We start from the raw sequence: 20,271 nt of genomic DNA, 5'->3' as shown, positions 1-20,271 counted from the left end.
AAACAAATATAAATGGGTACACACAAACCCAGGTTGCTACATCAAACACAAGCAGATAGATGAAGGAAAAGAGAAGATGACGATGTAAAGACAAGCAGAGAACCCGAGACAAAAATGCAAAACACACACACACACAAGACAATTTAAAAAAAAATTTTTTTTATAAGACTATAGTGAATGATAAAACATAACAATTGTTCTAACTACTGTATATAGGTTTATCCGATTCAAATACAATTAGACGTACCTCGCATTTACCTCACCAATGTATGTTGTTATTCTGATGTTTAATTTTGCCTTTAGCCTTCCTAATCACACGTATGAAAGTTAATAATTCTCATAACATTTACCACAACTAACATGTAACAGCCAGATATATCCCTGGGTTTCCCTTACTCCTCCCGCCTCATTTTCTCCATGTTTTTCTCTCCTCCCTTCCTTCAGTCTTAGGTGGTGCCAGACAGGATATTGGGACCATTACCTTAGAGTGACAAATTATGTACAGGGAAGCACAGTATTCCTCAAGACGTTCCTGTCACCCTGGTGTTCAAGACAGTTTCCAGACACTATAGGTCCTGTGAGAACTGGGTTCTTACAGGTTGTTAGAATAGTTAGATCTGTTAGATCCTTAGCATATTATCCTTCCAGTATCCAGTACTGCATCTCAATCTTTCACTCCCGTGGGTGTGTGGGCTCTGGCTGGCACTTGTGTTGTACATATACAACAAACATCAAGAGATTGCAATACAAAGTTATAGCCTCCAAGTGGGGCTATATGTTACAAACATGCTACTAGAATTCTAATCAAATTACTAAATTTACATCAATATACTAAATTTCATTCCCAATGCTGAATGCAATAACACTAAGGAAATTAGCATACCAGTTTGTCATGTTTCTTCAGCTCATTTTTGAAGAAATCTTCCTTGTCATCCTGACTTGTAACCAGTTGCTTGGTGACGTCGTCGTCCTGAATATCAGAGCGTAACTGACTCTCCCATTTTGCACGCTGGGCTTGCATCTCGCTCACTTTTCCAAGAAGACGTTTTACTTCTTGCTTTGCTGTTGGGTCACCCTGAACTGGAGTAGAGAAAAGAAGAAATAGGTTATGATAATTTTCTAAATTAAATTTAGGTACAGCGTGTATTTTGTAATTATTAAGAATTGTTACTACCAAATTTCCCATATTAAAATTGTCTACACACTACAGCTCATGGAACACATTGAACACTTCTACACTAGTAAGGATGTAGGCCTAACATACATGCAAGTATCCACTCCTTACACAGACATATTAAAGTGTGAAAACAAAAAGGCTCAAGTGAACTATGTAGCAAGTAAAAAGAGCATAAATGTATAAAGGGAAAAATGAAAGAGGTGGAGATAAAGAAGCAAAGTTAGTGTCACAAATAATCTACTATTGAGGTTTGGTCCCTTTACAGCACAGCCATTCCTTCTCTCTGACGTGCCAATGTGAGCAAGCTCAGAGAAGCTACAAACACAGCCAATCCAGATACAGCATTAGGCACTGAATGTAACAAAATGTCACTTTTCTGGTCGGATTCTAAAAACTCATCATTCCCATTCTATCATTCCCTTCTTTTCCATTAAGTTTTGTGGTTCTATTTTGGCTGACCAGGACTCCTGGATTGTGTCCTGTGCCTCATCCGAACCAACAACACTAAGATGAGTCTGTTTGAATTCCAGTAGAAGCTGGAAGAGCTGGAAAGTTGCGTAGTGGTGCACCCCAGTTCCATTGTGTTGTATATTATCCCAGCCAATGCCAACATCAGAAAGTCCTTGAAATCACAGTTTCAAGGACAAATACCTGTATGACAATCCTTCTACTGGAAAATCAGGAAGCACAAATACCTAGTAAATACAGTCGAGGATAGTCCAGTCGAGGCTCCAGTTTAGAATCTTATTCTATCATGAACATCTTGTTGTGCATGAACACAACTATCAACACATCCCACACCCATTCATTCAAACTTGTTAGATTAACCCATTAATGTAAAAATACTTAAAACTTTGTTATTATTCAAGTTATTTTCAGAGCTCCAATAGAGTATCCTAAAATGTGTTGAATTATAGTAAATATTATCAAGTACTGAACTACCTTTTATGAAGCTCGGATTATGATACGACTCCAAACTAAAGGTGACAGACAATGGATAATACTCCCTAACACTAGATTATATTGCTGATAATAATAACATTATTAAAGACATTCCATTTGAATTCTTGTGGACACCTGTAATCTTTGGAATATTATCAGTCTAATCATATTTACACTGTTGAAACTATTAAATATGGGTAATAAAACCACATGGCTGACATCCAGCCATCAACACATCTTGGTATACTCTACTACTATATATATCTACAAAATAAACTTATCTGGCATTTCATAAAAAAAAAAAATCTACGAAGTTAATAATACAGTATTCCATTTTATATTCCACTGTGAAAGCCACCAGATCCTAATCCTTAAGTGGCCAAAAATCAGAGACTTTACATTAGTATGAATTTTCTTAATTTCTTTTTTTACTTTTTTTTTTTTTTTTTTTTTTTTGAGATATATACAAGAGTTGTTACATTCTTGTACAGCCACTAGTACGCGTAGCGTTTCGGGCAGGTCCCTGGAATACGATCCAATACTTAATTTCGTTACTACCACTTAAAACCACTAATGAGAAAATTAAGAATACTGTATATATTAAGTGATGAATAATGCAAAATGACATTTTAAAAACTAAAGGGGAAAATGTGAATTACTTCACGACAGCTTTCCACTTGCATAAAGGCACTCATTTAACCTCCAACTGTTGTAGTACTGTATTCCTTACCCACCTTCAACACTAGCAACTGAAGGTATTGCTGCTGCCACTTGATCCAAAGGATTGCATAGTAACTGGAGGTTGGCCAAATGTGTGGTAATGGCCCTGTGTAATGCGGTATTGTTGTCCTGTGCACTCTGGTGAGCCTCCCGGTACTTATTGGCTTCTCGCTTTAGTTCTCCTATTATCATGCTGGGGGCACGCTTCCCCATCATGGCTAGGAACTCTTTCTCTTTCATATCTTCTTCCTAAGTACATGTCAAATTACAGTTTTCATTAGGAAAATATTATGGTAAGGAGTCATTTTGGGTAAGAGAAAATCATCACAATTTAAAATGCAATTCATAGCCTTCTCTTTTGTTTTCTTACAATTTTAATAATGAATACTAACCAAATGATTCATCTAGTGCTAATGCCAAGTCCTTCTTAGGCCAAAATTACATATTTCAGTCAGTTTACTCTAACATGACTTAGATACAAAGAAGGGCAAGCAGAAAAGTGACATTGTTCACAAAATACAGTATACAGTGGGTAAAAATCTCAAAAAACCAGTTGGGATAAGAAGAGACGATAAACGAGTGAACGAGTGTGTGTGGTCAGTATGTGGTCTGAAGTAATTAGTCACAGAACATGCCATGTGGGCATGCCATGTTTACTTTCTGGTACCTACCTCAATTACCCGTTTAATATCGTCTAGCGATGCATTAATATCATGATAAAAGCTGGAAATTTTCGCCATGATATCTTTAAGTTTCTTGACACCGTTGCTGGCATTCAAATCTGCACAGCACTCTATAAGCTCCTGTTAAATCAGAAAACATATTATAAGAGATCCAGTTATTAAACTAATGTCTTTATTAATTGGTATAAACACTAATTTATAATAATAATAATAATTACAGAATCAGTCCTTTAAGATGACCAAATTTGTTTATGAATCTGTATTTTACCATCTATAAATTTATTTCCAAATGCAAATATTTGTACATGTGCATATCAATGCACTAACCATTTAACAAATTAGTCTTCTCTTTTACCAAAAACTATTTCAAATATTTACAAAAAGAGAAGAGTATTTTAAGTGGCAAAATTTGTATTTACAGTACCATCATAATAGGATTTGAAAATAGGGCAGTACCTTTAGCCAAAGCACATTGAACTACTTATTGTATACAGCGAAGAAAGTTTGAGAACGTTAAAAATTAATCTGCCCACACATCACTTTCAAAAACCCGAATATGAGCTTTAAAGTGAATTTAAAAGAATTAGCAAATGCTACTTCAGACTTCAGTCTGAAGTAGAAAGACCAGGCTATTTCTAAATGTTCTTATGAAATAGATGACATGCACTCTATGAATGGACTGCATCTCAATAAGGTAACTTCAAATACATTCTACTAACCTGAGGAAGATTTTCCGAGCCAGAATCCAAAGCAAGAGAGTCTAATTGCATAGATGCCAGGTACGTTTCCAGCTCTTCATTTTTTTCTTGGATTGTGGTTCCTATACGTCGAAGTAGCTTTGCCTTTTCCTCACTGTATAAATGAGATTTTTTAAATTTATCAAATTAAAGTGAATTCCTTCAAGAAATACTATAGTTTATATCCAAATTTAACAAAAAATAAGTTAAAACCTTGACATGAATACATCTTCCTTTACATTTAGCTCCACGTTCCAATAACACATTGCTGTATCATCCTTACAGCCTTAAATTGTAAGCCTCAGACAATAGCCTCAAATTGTTTCGGTATTATTTATGCATCAAGATGATGCATCTCATTACTCAATTTTTTTTTTTTAGTAATAACCATTTCTTTCCAAATATTAAAGGTACCAAAATCATATTCTAAGCCTAATTAGCAAATTGACTGCACAAGTCTAAACATGTAACAAGCCCTGCTAAATAAACTGAACTTGCACAATTTCATTACTGGTTAGAACAATATCAACAGGTTTGGTACGACAAAAAATGTTACGATACATTGTATTAGCAGTCACCATCTTGAGGTTATCGTGAGATGATTTCAGGGGCTTTTTTTTTTTTTTTTTAGTGGCCCCACGGCCTGGTCCTTTACCACGCCTCCACTCCCAGGAAGCAGCCCGTGACAGCTGACTAACACCCAGGTACCTATTTACTGCTAGGTAACAGGAGCATAGGGTGAAAAACTCTGCCCATTGTTTCTCGCCGGCGCCTGGGATCGAACCCGGGATCACAAGTCCAGCGTGCCGTCTGCTCGGCAATCCATAGATCACTGATGCAAGTTACCAGAATACTGTGTCAACCATCAGCCTTCAAGAAGGAAATCAGCATTCTACAAGGAAAACGTGCTGTATCTTGTGTCAGTAAAGGTTGATGTAATTTCCACTAAAGACCGGAGTACATGATCTCAATAAAAACTTTAGTTAGTAAATATTATTAACCTAATATCTCGAAGCAGATTATATTTAACACCAGAAAGTGTGTCTGGTTTAATTAACGTTGAAATTGCTTACCAACTATAAGGAATTGACTTAAAACAGAATAATGAGCTAAATCTTGGATCTAAATCCTCTCTCTTTAATTTACAGTTAAGACTAAATGCCTGTTTATTCAATAAAGTTTACATTAGAAGCTTTTATCAACTTAATGTAATATACATTACTGATGTAATAAACAATACTGTAGTTAAAAAGGATATTTAAAGTATAAAAGGGAGTATAAATCAATTTCATATTTAACCATCAGGCAGCCCACCAGCTTGGAGACTAAGCAACCACAGAGTGCCACGAGGCAGCCAGTCTCAACAAAGCATTGGCTAGAAGTAGCTCAAATCACACTTGTTAATGACACTGGTCTATAATTTAGAGGTTCCTCTCGACTACCATTTTTACAGATTAGTAATATGTTTGCCTTTTTCCATATATCTTCTAAGATTCCCGTGCACAATGATGTCTGGAATATTAATTGGAGTGTGTGTGTGTGTGTGTGTGTGAGTGGTGAAGAACTGCCCCACCATCAAAGCAAAACCAGTATCTCTGGGACTCTTTCAGAGAGAGAAAAAAAAGTCCCCCAGAGTAAACAGATGATTTGTCACACCACAATCATCTGTTTATTATAATGCACAAGTGTGTTTTTTAGTTTTTTGGATCTACCCAAGTACAGCATAAACACTGAACATACACAGGTTACACTTATAAAGTGGGATAACTCCAAACTATAGGTTAGAAAATTCTAACTATGCTATTGCATAGTTCTATTCTATAAGAAAATATTTTCTTATAGAATAGTATAAGAAAATATTTTACCATTACTGTATTATAATTTAGTAGTTATCATTTTACATCAATGAGAATAAGCCAGTGCACCCCGTGGAGATATCTGCGTGCATTTAATAATCACAACACGTTTATTTATTTATCGAGGCTATGATTTCAAAAAGATCAAAATGGATGTTTTTTTGCAGTCACCTCTCCAGAAAAAGAAATACGGGAATCTCAAAATTTTGGCAGTTCACGCGACTCAAAAACATGACTAGTTCAAACATAAAAAGAATCTTATTTTCACTAATTATTAACCAATTTGATAAAAGATATTTCAACAATTTTTCACAAAAATCAAGCATTATATCCAAGGAAAATAAAAATAGCAGTGTAACTAACCTATACATGGAAGATGCCTGGTGAGCCTCCAGAGGAACAAGCTTGATAAAAATATCCTGGCCAGCAACCTCAGGATCAGTCACACTGAACGGGATGCCTTTGACCAGCGATGCTCCCTTCACCTCGGGCAGGGATGAAATTGGCGGTACTTTCTCGTGGTACACAAACTCATTCTCTTTCTGTGCAGCTGTGAGTTTACCGCCCATCACATCGTTTGAAAATGTCAAGCTTTCGGCAATCAGCTGTTGAATAAATAAAGTTAATGATGGATGTACAGTACTTTCTGTATACCAAAGCAAAATTCTAAGTACAGTATCACTACACTTACCAACTTGGAATATATTATTTATGAAAGCATCTAAATGAACATACATCCCCCCCTCACACCAAACACACAACGTTTCTACCACCATTGCATACATAGGCCAGTCAGGAGCAGGCCCCAGTGCCACACCAAGAAATATCGACATCCAATCACGTATCTAAAAATATACGTGTTGTTTGAACAAGAGATTTAACATTCCTAGGTCAATTACCTCGACCAATACCATTTACCCCATTTAATACAACTACAGTAGTAGTGCTGCTAAGCTTCTCTAAGCCATCATCACTAAAAAAAAAGATTATTGCATCAAGTAAAGCTAGGAAATAAGAATACAATAAAAATATAATTAAAAGAAAAGCCATAGGTAATACCCTGAACATCACACCTATTTGTCACCATCGCAATGTTAATTCAAATTAAAGGAAATTAAAAAAAATTTTGTTTACACTAACACAAAACAAAAATGCAAACCTCGCGGGCATCCACATCACGCATGCTCTGAGATGACTTGTTGAGCATCTGCATTTCTCCCTTGAAACATCAAAAGATAAAAAAAAAAGTATGAAAAATAATGTCATATACACTAACCCTGAATAATAACATTCCAGTATTTTCACAGCAACAAGGTGAACCTAAATTGGACAGGAAGGAAGCCAGGATGAGGGTGGGATGGAAAAGGAAGCCAGGAGGAAAGGGGGAGAGGACAAGAAAGAAAAAAAATGAGAGGGGATTGCTGTGATAAAAAGGATGCAAATGGAATGGGGAGAAGGAATAGGAAGCAAGAAGCAAGCCTTCAATATAAGCACACCATGAAAGTCTATCAAATCTCACGAGAATAAAAAAAAATAAAAAATAAATAGTTTAGTATGCATGCCTTCACAGATCCAAAGTTCACTCTACTGTACCCTAGAACACGTTGACAAGGAATCATTCCATAGTTACCTCTTGTTGCTCGAGATTTTTGGCAATTTTTGAAGCCTCGCTCAAAGTATCGACAGCAGCCTGGTAATATGCTAGTCGCTCTCCCATTTTCTGCTGTTCTTCTGCTTGCATTCCTTGGTAAAGCAAAGCAACAGCACCATGATAAGACATCTTAAATTCACAGTAGCGCCGCCACATCTGCCACAAGAAGTATTACAAGTTAAAAATCATAAAACGTAAAAAGTCCAAATACTGTATACAAAATTATCTACACCTGGTCTATATTCTCTGCTACTACCAAGAATGTAAAAAATTGGTTGTCAGACACTAATGTAAAAAAAACATTAATAAACATTTTTCCACTCCCACCCTTTTTCAAGTTCCTGACCATGTTCATCTAATTTTGAGCTTGCTCATTATTTAATTTCCTGGACTCTACTAAAAATCTTTCAAAATTTTCTTAAAACTTAAACCTAAACTTAAACCTTATCTTTACAGTTCTCTTATCACAGACTTAATTTTAACCTTATTTGAAGCTCACATCTACATAATAAAGTATATGCCACTTCATAGCTCCCCAAGCCAAGCCCTGGATTCACCCATCACACCAGACCTCCGAGACCTAACTGTCGGGAGCCAGGACCATTTCCTGTCTCACTGAACGAGGCAAGTGAAGCGGGGGAGGGACCAGAAATCAACCACAAAACAGGGAGGAAACCCCACCAGGAAACAAACATAACAAAAGAAACAAGCGCTTGAACAAAATGAGACCTCAAGGAAAACAAGGCAAACGATCATTATCACAGGTTTTTTTTTTTTTGTTTCTTGCCGCCAGAGGCGGCTAGTTTATTGTGCACCCCATACTCATTATGTGAGGGATGAGTAAAAAGCAAATTACAGAGGGCACAAAAGGTCTTTATCAGACCTCAACTTAGAGTAACTATCCTAATCCTGATACACCCAACTACCATCAGATGGCAGCCTAGGTCATCTGAGGTTTCATTCAGCCTGCATCCTCGTACTGAACTGCCTATACCATCCTTCTCCCCCTCCACCAAGGAAGAAGAAGTTAGGATAACGGTGAGAAGTTTCTAAAAGCCGACCCCCCCCCCCTCACCCCCCCCCAAAAAAAAAAAAAAAAAAAAAAAATTATTGGAAGGGATCCCTCAAAAGTGTCAAATAAAACTTGCACAAATTTTGATGCACCAGGTACAAACAGCCAAGAGGCATGCATGAAAAACTTGATTGTTACTCCCCTTATGCACTAAGAGAAAGAATGAGAGGTAAACACAGTACCACCTGATCACGGCTAAGATACTGCACATGCATAAGGTAAACACAGCTACTAACTGCACGTACCTTTAACTTTCTGGATCCAACAATGTCTGTAACAACTGTATCACTTGATTTGCTAGACCAAACACTCTTCATTGCTGCTTTTAAATATTCAACAACTTGCATAGCAACTTTTGCTGTAATGAAAAATTAACACAAACTTCACATTTATCATAGACAAAAAGAATTCAGGACATAACATGATTAATCATGAAGACAGTAAATGGTGGTAATAAAACAACTGCTGTAAGTTTATCTCAGGCAGAACTTAAATATACTAAACACTTTTATATGTCTGAAGGTTAAAGAATCTAATGTAGAACGATAAAGAACATGAATGCAAAGCCGACATGTAAAAGCTAAAATAAATACACTCATGAAGTACACCCATGTTCTATACAGTACATTTGTTCTATAGCTGTGACTCGTATGTCAGGCTGCGAGCAGCCGCGTCCAACAGCCTGGTTGATCAGTCCGGCAACCAGGAGGCCTGGTCGACGACCGGGCCGCGGGGACGCTAAGCCCCGGAAGCACCTCAAGGTAACTCAAGGTAGCCCCAAACACCATCCTTCCTCTTGGGAGCTTCCCTATCAGCAGGTAGGCCACTGCAGACATTTCTCCAAGAGGAGCCATTACCAAACAAACCTTTCATTTTGTTTTCAAATTAACCTCTTCATCCCCTCCCAACTTTTTTCTTTTTTTTTAAATACTGTATAGTGTTCCTCTTCCCATTCCAAGATACTGGTTGACCTCTACCATATGATCTTTTGATTGCATCCTAGTACACCCTTGCTAAACAATTCTCAGGGAATCTACTCACATACCCTTATCACTAAAGTTAATAACACATTCTACATTTCATTCTTACCAAAACTCTCACATACGTCTTCCTCGCAATTACGATCCCATATACAATTACAAGTTATTTCTATTGTTTGTACTCTGAAATGCACTGCCCTTTTCCATACTCGATTTTCATTTCTACACGAGGGGTTAGAATTAGTATTACCTCATTCCTTTCTCAATTCCAATCCTAACATTCATTTTTTTGCCATTACATTATTCACCATTCTTATCACTTCTCTCCATTATTACCATCTTACAATTCACCTTCATAGCTCCTATTTTTATCAAAAACTGCTCCCGATTACTTATAACTTACCAAACTATTCCAGTAACTCTACCCCAACTTTAATCCAACAGTATAAATCTACAACAATATACCAATCACACCACCATAATCTTTTGCAATTTCTCAACTTTGGCGAAGAACATGATATCACCTGCACACAAGCAGAAGTGGACTGTGATGGAGTAGGCTGATTGTCTTGGCATGCTTGTAATGTGACACTCCATAAAATTACAGGCATGCATCGAACAGGCCTGGTCGACCGACGATCAGGCTGTGGGTTCGTTGAGTCCGAAATCATCGCAAGGTATGCCAAGACCACCAGACTACATACTTCATTACAGTCCACTTGTGCTCCCGGTGCTCCTTCCTTCGCCTCCCTAATTACCTCCGACAACTATACCTCTGACTATCAACTTCAATTACGTTTATCATAACAAAAATAACAATTTTGACGATGTCTTACCAATAATGGTTGGCTTGCGATTGTCAGTCATGCTCTTTTCAAGGATGCACTCTTGAGCTTGTGCCAGAGCTACATTGTACATGAATGTCAACAATGTAGGACTCAAGTCTGACTCGCTTGGCTGGGGGTAAGTTTCCCGTAGGTGCTGCAAGCAAACACATTCATTGAAAACAGGTAAACACTTATTTCTACAACAAACACTAAATTACAGTAATCAAATAAATACAGAAATAAAATTAATACCGATAATAAAATTCTAATAATTAAATAAAATAAATTTAAAATATAAAAACCAAGAAAATTAAAGAACCTATCGACTTTTCAAGTTAAGTACAGTACAGTATTATAAATTTTACACTTATTACTGAAATGATAGGGATGGAATTCTGTACAAGGGTCAGGGAAAATATATGGAGATACTGTATTAATTTAATTTTAAAATGCCACATTGAATAGTGCACACTACTGTATTTCATTTTGAAGGGTTCTAGTTGTTTGGAACAAAATAAAACTCTGATACAAGGGCATGTGTTGTATACAAGATATGTTAACTTTCTCATAAGGATATCTAAAGTGCTAATATATTTATGATCCAACTTAAGATGAAAATAATATTACTGTTCATTTTTACGTACAAACCTTACCCTCTTTTCTTATTATAACAGAAAATACTGTAAGTAGATATTTCTAGCCCATGCAATTCTAGATACCAATGTGGACAGTGTAAGGCAAGGTAATTAGTAGAAAATGTTAAGTCAGTACAGTATGTCTATACTGTATAACACTGCAAGGGATACGAGAACAAGAACCCAAGATAGAATAGTGGGAAGAAATGGTACCCAACCATTTTAACAGTCAAGAAATGAATGCCGACCTGCAGGAAGCAAGACCGTCATTATCGCTCAGTCCATGTGGTTTGTTGGACAGCAAGACTTCTTGTAGCCAAATAAACTACTTTTGTCTTAATCCTCAACTCGGTGTTTAACATTGATCCTACCTCATCTTGTATGCACTCCAGTCAGACCAAAAGACAATGTTTGTTCATAAAGTGCAGCTCAATTTTAATGTGGCCAACCCAAAAATGTTTTGCATGACATTCTGACCATTATAAATCTTATAAAAATGCATCAACATGATCAGTAATACTATAAGCTGAAAAATATTCCTACTGATAAGTATAATTCAAATTATACCATTGCTATACCTATTTACCAAAATTATTTAAGGGCAGGGGAGACTACCCAAAGAACAATAAATACTGATGAGTGTAGTTTTCCATACTTGTTGGGATAAAATAAAATGCAATAAAAAGAAACCAAAGAGACAATACCTTAAGAGAAAGTGTGCCAAATAGTTACCTGGAAGGCCCAGGCTGCACACTGAAAATGTGTACAGCTGATCTTCATGCCATCGGGAGTGTTTCTCGCATCCATGGCCCCCAAGTCTGTGTGCAGGGCTCCTATGTTGTACAAAATGCATGCCATCTCATATTTGATGTCGTTAACATTATAGACCACACTCGAGTATATATCATACCTGAAAGGCAATATGTAGAATTATTTTAGTTACACAATTTTTCTAAAGGCAACAAAATATTTGCTATAACTAGGTACAGTATTACATTTTTTCTACAGCTTATCAAGGTATCCCTGGTTCCCATGCCAGAACTATCCTGCAACAGGGTGAAAAAAAAAAAAAAAATTGTGAGTGGTAGTTGTGGGGGTTACCTCGGTGTTTTTTTTTTTAACCTTGGTGTTTTCGGGACTTAGCTTCCCTGCGGCCCGGTCGTCGACCAGGCCTCCTGGTCGACAGCAATGGGTCAATTGTGGTGGCCCGTTGCCCGACGGGTATGGGCAATTGTGGTTGGGTGGTGGTGTGGTTGGGTTGGAATTGGTATACGGTTTGGTGGGCTCTGGCATACAGTTAGATGGGTTTTAGTATATGGTAGGGGTGTAGATGGGAGCCATGCATTTAGTGAGCTGGCCTTTGTGGGTGGTGTGATTTAGGCAGTGCAGGTAGATATTAGTGATGTGAGTTTGGTGATGTATGGGAGAGTAGGCAGGTGGGTAGAGTGAGGTGTGGAAGAGCGGGCATATGCTTCTTGGTAGTTGGACATAGGTGATGTGCAAATGTAAAGGTGATCATACCAGTCAGGTGGGGGTGTTGGTGGCATGTGCTTTGAAAGATAGCAAGTGGGATACAAGTTGGTGACATACGAGATTTGACCATATCCAATACAAAATTCTTACCAATTGAATGTTATGGCAATTGAAGGATTTTCGCCGAGTGGAAACCTCGATAGGAGGAAGTGCAGCTGGCAATAATATTTCTTGAGAGTAGAACATCCCGTAAAATCATGTGGAGCATGGGTGGCACTGGCTCGCAATGCTTCCAGCTCGTGGATTTCCGTACTGTAGCTATCAGGATTTTCATTATAATGGTCACGAATATACTGTAATAAAAATTTATAATTTATTATACTGTAATAGTACATACTGTATTTAATTAAATTTTCAGTGTCAAATTACAATAAAATGAAAAGATTGAATAACAAAATTAAATAACCGATGAAATAATCAGTACAATGGCACTATATAGGCTTCTATCCCCAACACAATGCATTAATATTTGAAGTGTTAAATGAAGGGTTGCCACAACCAAGGCCATTACGAGATGCATTTTAACCCTTACACTGCTCTAATCGCTAGAGTGCAGTTAGTCCATATGGTTTAATTGCCTGGAGATGACCCAAGATGCCCATTTTATTCAAAAGCCCCACCTTATATGTATGAGGTGTGCATAAATATATACAGTACTGTATACATATTAATTTATGTACATTTTCAGTTATACATAGTGAATACCACTATTGAATTTGATACATGTAAGCACAAAACAATTAAATACTGTACTGTAAAGTGACAATGAAAATACTGTACTAAATGGAGAGTTATTCCTGTGCAGCACCTCGCTTCATTACTACTAAAAAAAAAAAAAAAAAAATTCTCCAAGCCACTATAGCTAAACCTCGATTTTACCTTTTACCTTTTCTACTTCTATTTTTTTACCTTTCCTACCGTTTACATATACTGTACTGTATTTTCATGCTCCCTGGATGCCAATTGTTAATTAGCATCCAGCATAATTAGCATTTTTTGTCAAAAAAACAACAACATCAGAACCATTGCTTTCTTGTGCATAGTAAACATTGCATCAAAATAATATGTATAGTTTATTGATTAAATATACAGCCTCAATATTATAGTAGTCAGTTGAAGCTAATAACTTCCACACTAACAATGCTATTAGATTATAACACTGCATATCCTAGATCAGGTTTAAGAATTATTAACAAAACACATGTTATAACATTGAATGAGAATTCTATAATTTATCCGAAAATAGGATTTTAGCGCCCAAAATCGCTAAAATTTTTAGCATTTTTGCTAACGCTATAAATCCAGAGCTGCGCCCAAAAACAAATTCGGGCGCAGAGTTGCGCCTAAACAATCCTTTCACTGCAACACTTCCATTTTAGCCACATACTATACTCTTCTGATGTCAATTTAGCCTTAACACTAAATAAGTATTTTTGCAATTTTCTTTACTACAGTGGTACTGGTAAGAAAATGACCTGCTCTTTCCAGTGGCATTATTAAAACAAAAAATTATGGAGAAAAACATAAAAATGTAAGTATGTTGGACATGTCCGAGTCCATCATCAAATACAAAATTCAGTCCAATTAACATGATATAATGTGTTTGAATTTTAATTGAGTAACCTTGTGAAAATAGTTAAATTTTTCCTTTAACATTCCTTTACGTTTGAAAATAGTACTTGGGGCATCAAAGAACCTGAAGACCAGGGAGTTACAAAATCTTAATCTGGTCCCGAATTTATTCTTTTCCGAGGCTTTCCTACATTTGCGAGGATATAGCCCCACCAACAATTAAGTGAAGGAAGAAAATCGAGAATTATCTGCCTCGTCTACTGATGGTGCAATCTTTGGATTTCATTTAATCCAAAAGTACAATTGTGCATCTTTAAAAATTCAGAGTTTTGTTAATTATCTTTAAAAACTCAAGAGTTTTGTTAATTATAAGCCAAATTTCACCAATTTTACACATTATTCACTTCAAATATGGCTCTACAATTTGGAAAGAGCAAATTTTAATTTTCAGCTTATATTTTGAGAGGATCACTTTTCAAGCAAAATACAGTTATGGGTCGCATTCAACAATTTATTATTCAGCAACTAAATTAACATATCCTCTTTCTGAATGTTACCCTAGACTATTCAACTAGTTATGCAATATTTTGTATAACTAGGAAAATAATACATTAACAATATAGGCGCTCCCCCGCGACGGGGGGCAGCGACGACAGGCGCTCCCCCGCGACGGGGGGCAGCGACGACAGGCGCTCCCCCGCGACGGGGGGCAGCGACGACAGGCGCTCCCCCGCGACGGGGGGCAGCGACGACAGGCGCTCCCCCGCGACGGGGGGCAGCGACGACAGGCGCTCCCCCGCGACGGGGGGCAGCGACGACAGGCGCTCCCCCGCGACGGGGGGCAGCGACGACAGGCGCTCCCCCGCGACGGGGGGCAGCGACGACAGGCGCTCCCCCGCGACGGGGGGCAGCGACGACAGGCGCTCCCCCGCGACGGGGGGCAGCGACGACAGGCGCTCCCCCGCGACGGGGGGCAGCGACGACAGGCGCTCCCCTGTAACAAACTAGGCTGTTGTAAGAATTATCCAGAGTGGTTTATCAACAAAAGAGAATGGGAAGCTGAGCCGCATGGTGACCTGACCCCCAGGGGAATTCGCGGTGGAAATAACCAACGCTTTGTTCATAGCTGCGTATAATGAATCATCCTATAGTATTCAGTAAATTAGAGAAAATTAGCCTTTATTCATTTTGCATTAAAATTGTATTGTATAAGAGTACTGGATACAATATCAAGAGTATTCTAATTATTGAGTTTAAGTCACCATCAGTGACGTCACGAATCGGATCTAACTTTTAAGGCGGAGTGACCGGCGGTCATAGGTCATCAGGGGTTGACAGGTCTAATATTTCTCAAAGTTTTAATAACCATCTTTGTGATCGGGAACAGCTCTGCCGTTAGAGGCTTGTATAATTTAATTCAGTAAAATAATTCAACCAGTCTGGATCAATTAAGTACAACAGAGGTTAATTGTTATAACTTAAACCTTGCTAGTAACTGGGTAGGACTTTGACGGACTAGGCGGAAGGATACAATACTCTGTCTGGGGTAGTCCAGACAAGGAAAAAATCAGTGGGGTCACGGAAGCAGCTGGGAGAGGTCAAACATCTTACCTCTCCCCAAGACCAACCAAGACAACTAGCTGTGGTCGCCCAAGGTATAGTTGCTATTGTTAAGTATAGAAATAGTCTCATTTGCCACTCAGGTCAAGTAGGGAGTGTTAAAGTGATAGGGAGTGAACATATTTAGATTTTGTTTTAGTTTTCTTTTAATAAATTAAATTTGTTATTAATTTGCATTTTATTGTTTCCATGTGTTTTATGTGTATACTTGTCCTGGTCACGTGGTCCACACGAGGCAGAGTTGCATTGGGCGCCGATTCTAACATCGAATCGGAATTATCATTACCGTGTAATTTATTCCACACTCAAGGTCATCGTTTATAGTGGGGATCAAGCCCCTAGGTTGATTAATTAGCGTGATCGATCCAGACCTCGATCATTGCTCTTGTATTACTGGTCTGGTGGTGGCAGCAGAGGTGACTCTAGGGTTTTGTTCAGAGCTTAGGTCACGTCATACTGGGTGTAGAATCCTAAGTCGGTCAATCGTCTTAGGACCACGTGGCGTGGAGTTGGCTTTGTTAAAAGTTTTGGAGTCCCTTGGTTTAGAAATAAAAGTAAGAATACGGGTAGAGGGAGTAGAAAGAAGGAAGAGAGAGAGAGGAACCCAAACCCGTGTTACACCCCCGCGACGGGGGGCAGCGACGACAGGCGCTCCCCCGCGACGGGGGGCAGCGACGACAGGCGCTCCCCCGCGACGGGGGGCAGCGACGACAGGCGCTCCCCCGCGACGGGGGGCAGCGACGACAGGCGCTCCCCCGCGACGGGGGGCAGCGACGACAGGCGCTCCCCAGGGACAGGGTCAGCGACGACAGGCGCTCCCCCGGGACAGGGTCAGCGACGACAGGCGCTCCCCCGGGACAGGGTCAGCGACGACAGGCGCTCCCCCGGGACAGGGTCAGCGACGACAGGCGCTCCCCCGGGACAGGGTCAGCGACGACAGGCGCTCCCCCGGGACAGGGTCAGCGACGACAGGCGCTCCCCCGGGACAGGGTCAGCGACGACAGGCGCTCCCCCGGGACAGGGTCAGCGACGACAGGCGCTCCCCCGGGACAGGGTCAGCGACGACAGGCGCTCCCCCGGGACAGGGTCAGCGACGACAGGCGCTCCCCCGGGACAGGGTCAGCGACGACAGGCGCTCCCCCGGAACAGGGTCAGCGACGACAGGCGCTCCCCCGGAACAGGGTCAGCGACGACAGGCGCTCCCCCGGAACAGGGTCAGCGACGACAGGCGCTCCCCCGGAACAGGGTCAGCGACGACAGGCGCTCCCCCGGAACAGGGTCAGCGACGACAGGCGCTCCCCCGGAACAGGGTCAGCGACGACAGGCGCTCCCCCGGAACAGGGTCAGCGACGACAGGCGCTCCCCAGGGACAGGGTCAGCGACGACAAGCGCTCCCCCGGAACAGGGTCAGCGACGACAGGCGCTCCCCAGGGACAGGGGCAGCTACGACAGGCCCTCCCCAGGGACAGGGGCAGCTACGACAGGCCCTCCCCAGGGACAGGGGCAGCTACGACAGGCCCTCCCCAGGGACAGGGGCAGCTACGACAGGCCCTCCCCAGGGACAGGGGCAGCTACGACAGGCCCTCCCCCGGGACAGGGGCAGCTACGACAGGCGCTCCCCCGGGACAGGGGCAGCTACGACAGGCGCTCCCCCGGGACAGGGGCAGCTACGACAGGCCCTCCCCAGGGACAGGGGCAGCTACGACAGGCCCTCCCCAGGGACAGGGGCAGCTACGACAGGCACTCCCCAGGGACAGGGGCAGCTACGACAGGTGCTGCCCCGGGACAGGGGCAGCTACGACAGGCGCTCCCCCGGGACAGGGGCAGCTACGACAGGCGCTCCCCCAGGACAGGGGCAGCTACGACAGGCGCTCCCCCGGGACAGGGGCAGCTACGACAGGCCCTCCCCAGGGACAGGGGCAGCTACGACAGGCCCTCCCCCGGGACAGGGGCAGCTACGACAGGCCCTCCCCAGGGACAGGGGCAGCTACGACAGGCGCTCCCCAGGGACAGGGGCAGCTACGACAGGCGCTCCCCCGGGACAGGGGCAGCTACGACAGGCGCTCCCCCGGGACAGGGGCAGCTACGACAGGCGCTCCCCCGGGACAGGGGCAGCTACGACAGGCGCTCCCCCGGGACAGGGGCAGCTACGACAGGTGCTGTGGTAGGGTCAGAGGACCTTAAGGTAACAGCAGAGGCAAGAGCGTCACAAGAACATTCGTCATCACATCCGCCCCGCGCCACTCCCAAGAGCCCCAAGCCAGGTGTCTCTACCACATCACACACTCACATCAAGGAATGATGCACGAAGCAACTCACCTGTCTCAGTTTCGGGCCAAATTCAACACTTTCTGCACTAGTTTTAAGTTCAAAGCCTAACATAGGCAGCCGCGGGACTGCCTCCATTTTCAATGTCAACAAGTTCCAATAATATGCAGCGACATCAATTCCGTTCTAGAATATCCGTCACGCCACAGTTAATTGAATACGTAAAATTTGGGTATGCTTATTTAAGCTAATTCAAGTTCTTGGGGCAAATATCTAATTAAGCGCTCGAAGAAATAGATACGCGTTAAAGAATAAAAAAGTTTGGAAGAGTTCGAGTGTGAGCGTGTGACCCGCCACCGCTGAGAACATTATAATAGTCTTATTACTGAAGATTTACTCACTATGCTCAATTTTGTAAATAGCTCATCAAGATTATAACTTGCTTAGCTAAATGAATTGTGGGGTTCAGTCCCTGAGCCTCAGGTTCAGCCTGAGCATTATGTGACTCTGTAACCCTTTCCACTACCGCCCACAAGATGGGTATGGGGTGCATAATAAATGAACTAAACTAAACTTAACTAACACTTCTGGCACTTCTTTTCTCTCATATCTTGTATTATATTTTGCTGGCGCAGCATTGTTGTTCATGCTGTTATATAAATGTGGATATAAACTGCGAGTAAGGGTTGTTAATGACGCCTGGGCAAAGCTATAGGCCTTAAATTCTATTTTAAGACCATGCTGAACAAGACAGTTAATGTAGGAATTTACTCGAGGTCCATCTCTAAGTGGCCTCGACAGGGACAGGAAGCCGCCGGCTTCTCAAGGGTCCCCATTATTCCTGAGGATTTTTATTCTGTCTGAATTTTAAACAAATAATGTGGAATTTACGGCTTCGGCCGGTAGGCTGTTCCGTTGGTTTTAACCTGAATTTACCTAAGGGCAAATATCTCTCTAATGACCTCGACAAGGACAGAAAGCCAACTGCTTATCAAAGGTTTCTCCCCCCCCCCCAATTTGTCCTGACGATTTTACCTATTTGGATCTTAAATTACAGCAATGTGATTGACATTTACGGCTTCCGCGGGTAGGCGGTTCCATGGATTTATAACCCTGGATACAAAAGCATCTCCTGTTGTGTGTCCTACATTGTGGATTGTTCAGCTTCAATTCGTTGCTCCTTATTAGTGTTACATCTGACCTTTTGAAGAAGTGGTCTGGATCAATGTCCTCCAAGTTGTTCAGTGCAGTATTTTAACAGTTTTGTCACGTATGATTATATTACGTTGCTTGGTAGATAAGATGCACAGAGTTTACTGGTTTTTATTTTTATTTAGTAGTCTTGGTTAAAGCAGTCAGTTGATGGTAGTGTTGTTGAAGTTAACATGAAGCCTGGAGCAGAGCAGAGCTGAGTTAGGCTGGAGTCGCGGAGCTCCATGCGGGACGAGAGCGGGGAAGCTCTGTCTGGCCCTTTGGTCCCGCCTCTCAACTGTCAATCAACTGGTGTATAGATTCTCAAGCATATTGGGCTCTATCAAATCTACATTTGAAACTATGTATGGAGTTTGCCTCCACCACATCTCTCTAATGCATTTCATTTGTTAACTACTGATACTGACAAAATTCTATCTGTCTCTGTGGCTAATTTGGGTACTAAGTTTCCACCTGTGTCCCCTTGTTCGTGTTATACTCGTGCTAAAGTGTTTGTATGGAACAATCTCAGCAAAATAACTTCAGGGAGCCCAGGGGTTTCCACGGAAACAGTACAGTACTATTCTGAAAACAGATCAGTTTGACCCAAACTCTTCCCTTATACTGTACTTATTTGGCCTTGCAACCAGAAACTGATTTGGGTACAACCTTCTCTTGTACACAAGCTTCAATTAGACTAGGTTTCATTTCAGTCTAGTTTCACTGTACAGTATATACAAACATTTTAATTATAACACTCGTGAAGTATTAACTCCTGTACTACCCTATTGCACAGGACTTGTATTC

The 20,271-nt window shown here is 41.0% G+C and overlaps 1 protein-coding gene across 3 annotated transcripts in view; it reads right to left on the bottom strand.

Moving 5' to 3' along the window:
• Window positions 1-18,479, bottom strand: part of mop (tyrosine-protein phosphatase non-receptor type protein myopic) — a 39,536-nt gene extending 21,057 nt beyond the window's left edge. For 2 of the 3 annotated variants that reach the window (XM_045766475.2, XM_045766477.2), the window contains exons 1-12: window positions 18,325-18,479; window positions 12,904-13,106; window positions 12,013-12,190; window positions 10,655-10,799; window positions 9,084-9,196; window positions 7,746-7,922; window positions 7,275-7,334; window positions 6,479-6,720; window positions 4,242-4,374; window positions 3,511-3,642; window positions 2,854-3,088; window positions 884-1,080 (exon numbers count right to left, since the gene is read on the bottom strand). In XM_045766475.2, coding sequence (XP_045622431.2) covers window positions 884-1,080; window positions 2,854-3,088; window positions 3,511-3,642; window positions 4,242-4,374; window positions 6,479-6,720; window positions 7,275-7,334; window positions 7,746-7,922; window positions 9,084-9,196; window positions 10,655-10,799; window positions 12,013-12,190; window positions 12,904-13,106; window positions 18,325-18,411 — 1,902 coding nt within the window. In that variant the 5' untranslated portion in view covers window positions 18,412-18,479. The remainder of the gene's footprint in view (window positions 1-883; window positions 1,081-2,853; window positions 3,089-3,510; window positions 3,643-4,241; window positions 4,375-6,478; window positions 6,721-7,274; window positions 7,335-7,745; window positions 7,923-9,083; window positions 9,197-10,654; window positions 10,800-12,012; window positions 12,191-12,903; window positions 13,107-18,324) is intronic. The other variant, XM_045766476.2, reaches the window with a different exon arrangement.
• Between the last annotated feature and the right edge of the window lie 1,792 nt (window positions 18,480-20,271).

This window comes from Procambarus clarkii, chromosome 81 (assembly GCF_040958095.1).
Source record: "Procambarus clarkii isolate CNS0578487 chromosome 81, FALCON_Pclarkii_2.0, whole genome shotgun sequence".
Taxonomy (NCBI): domain Eukaryota; kingdom Metazoa; phylum Arthropoda; class Malacostraca; order Decapoda; family Cambaridae; genus Procambarus; species Procambarus clarkii.
The sequence above is the reverse complement of the archived record's forward strand: the minus strand, read 5'-3'. Positions and strand labels throughout refer to the sequence as shown.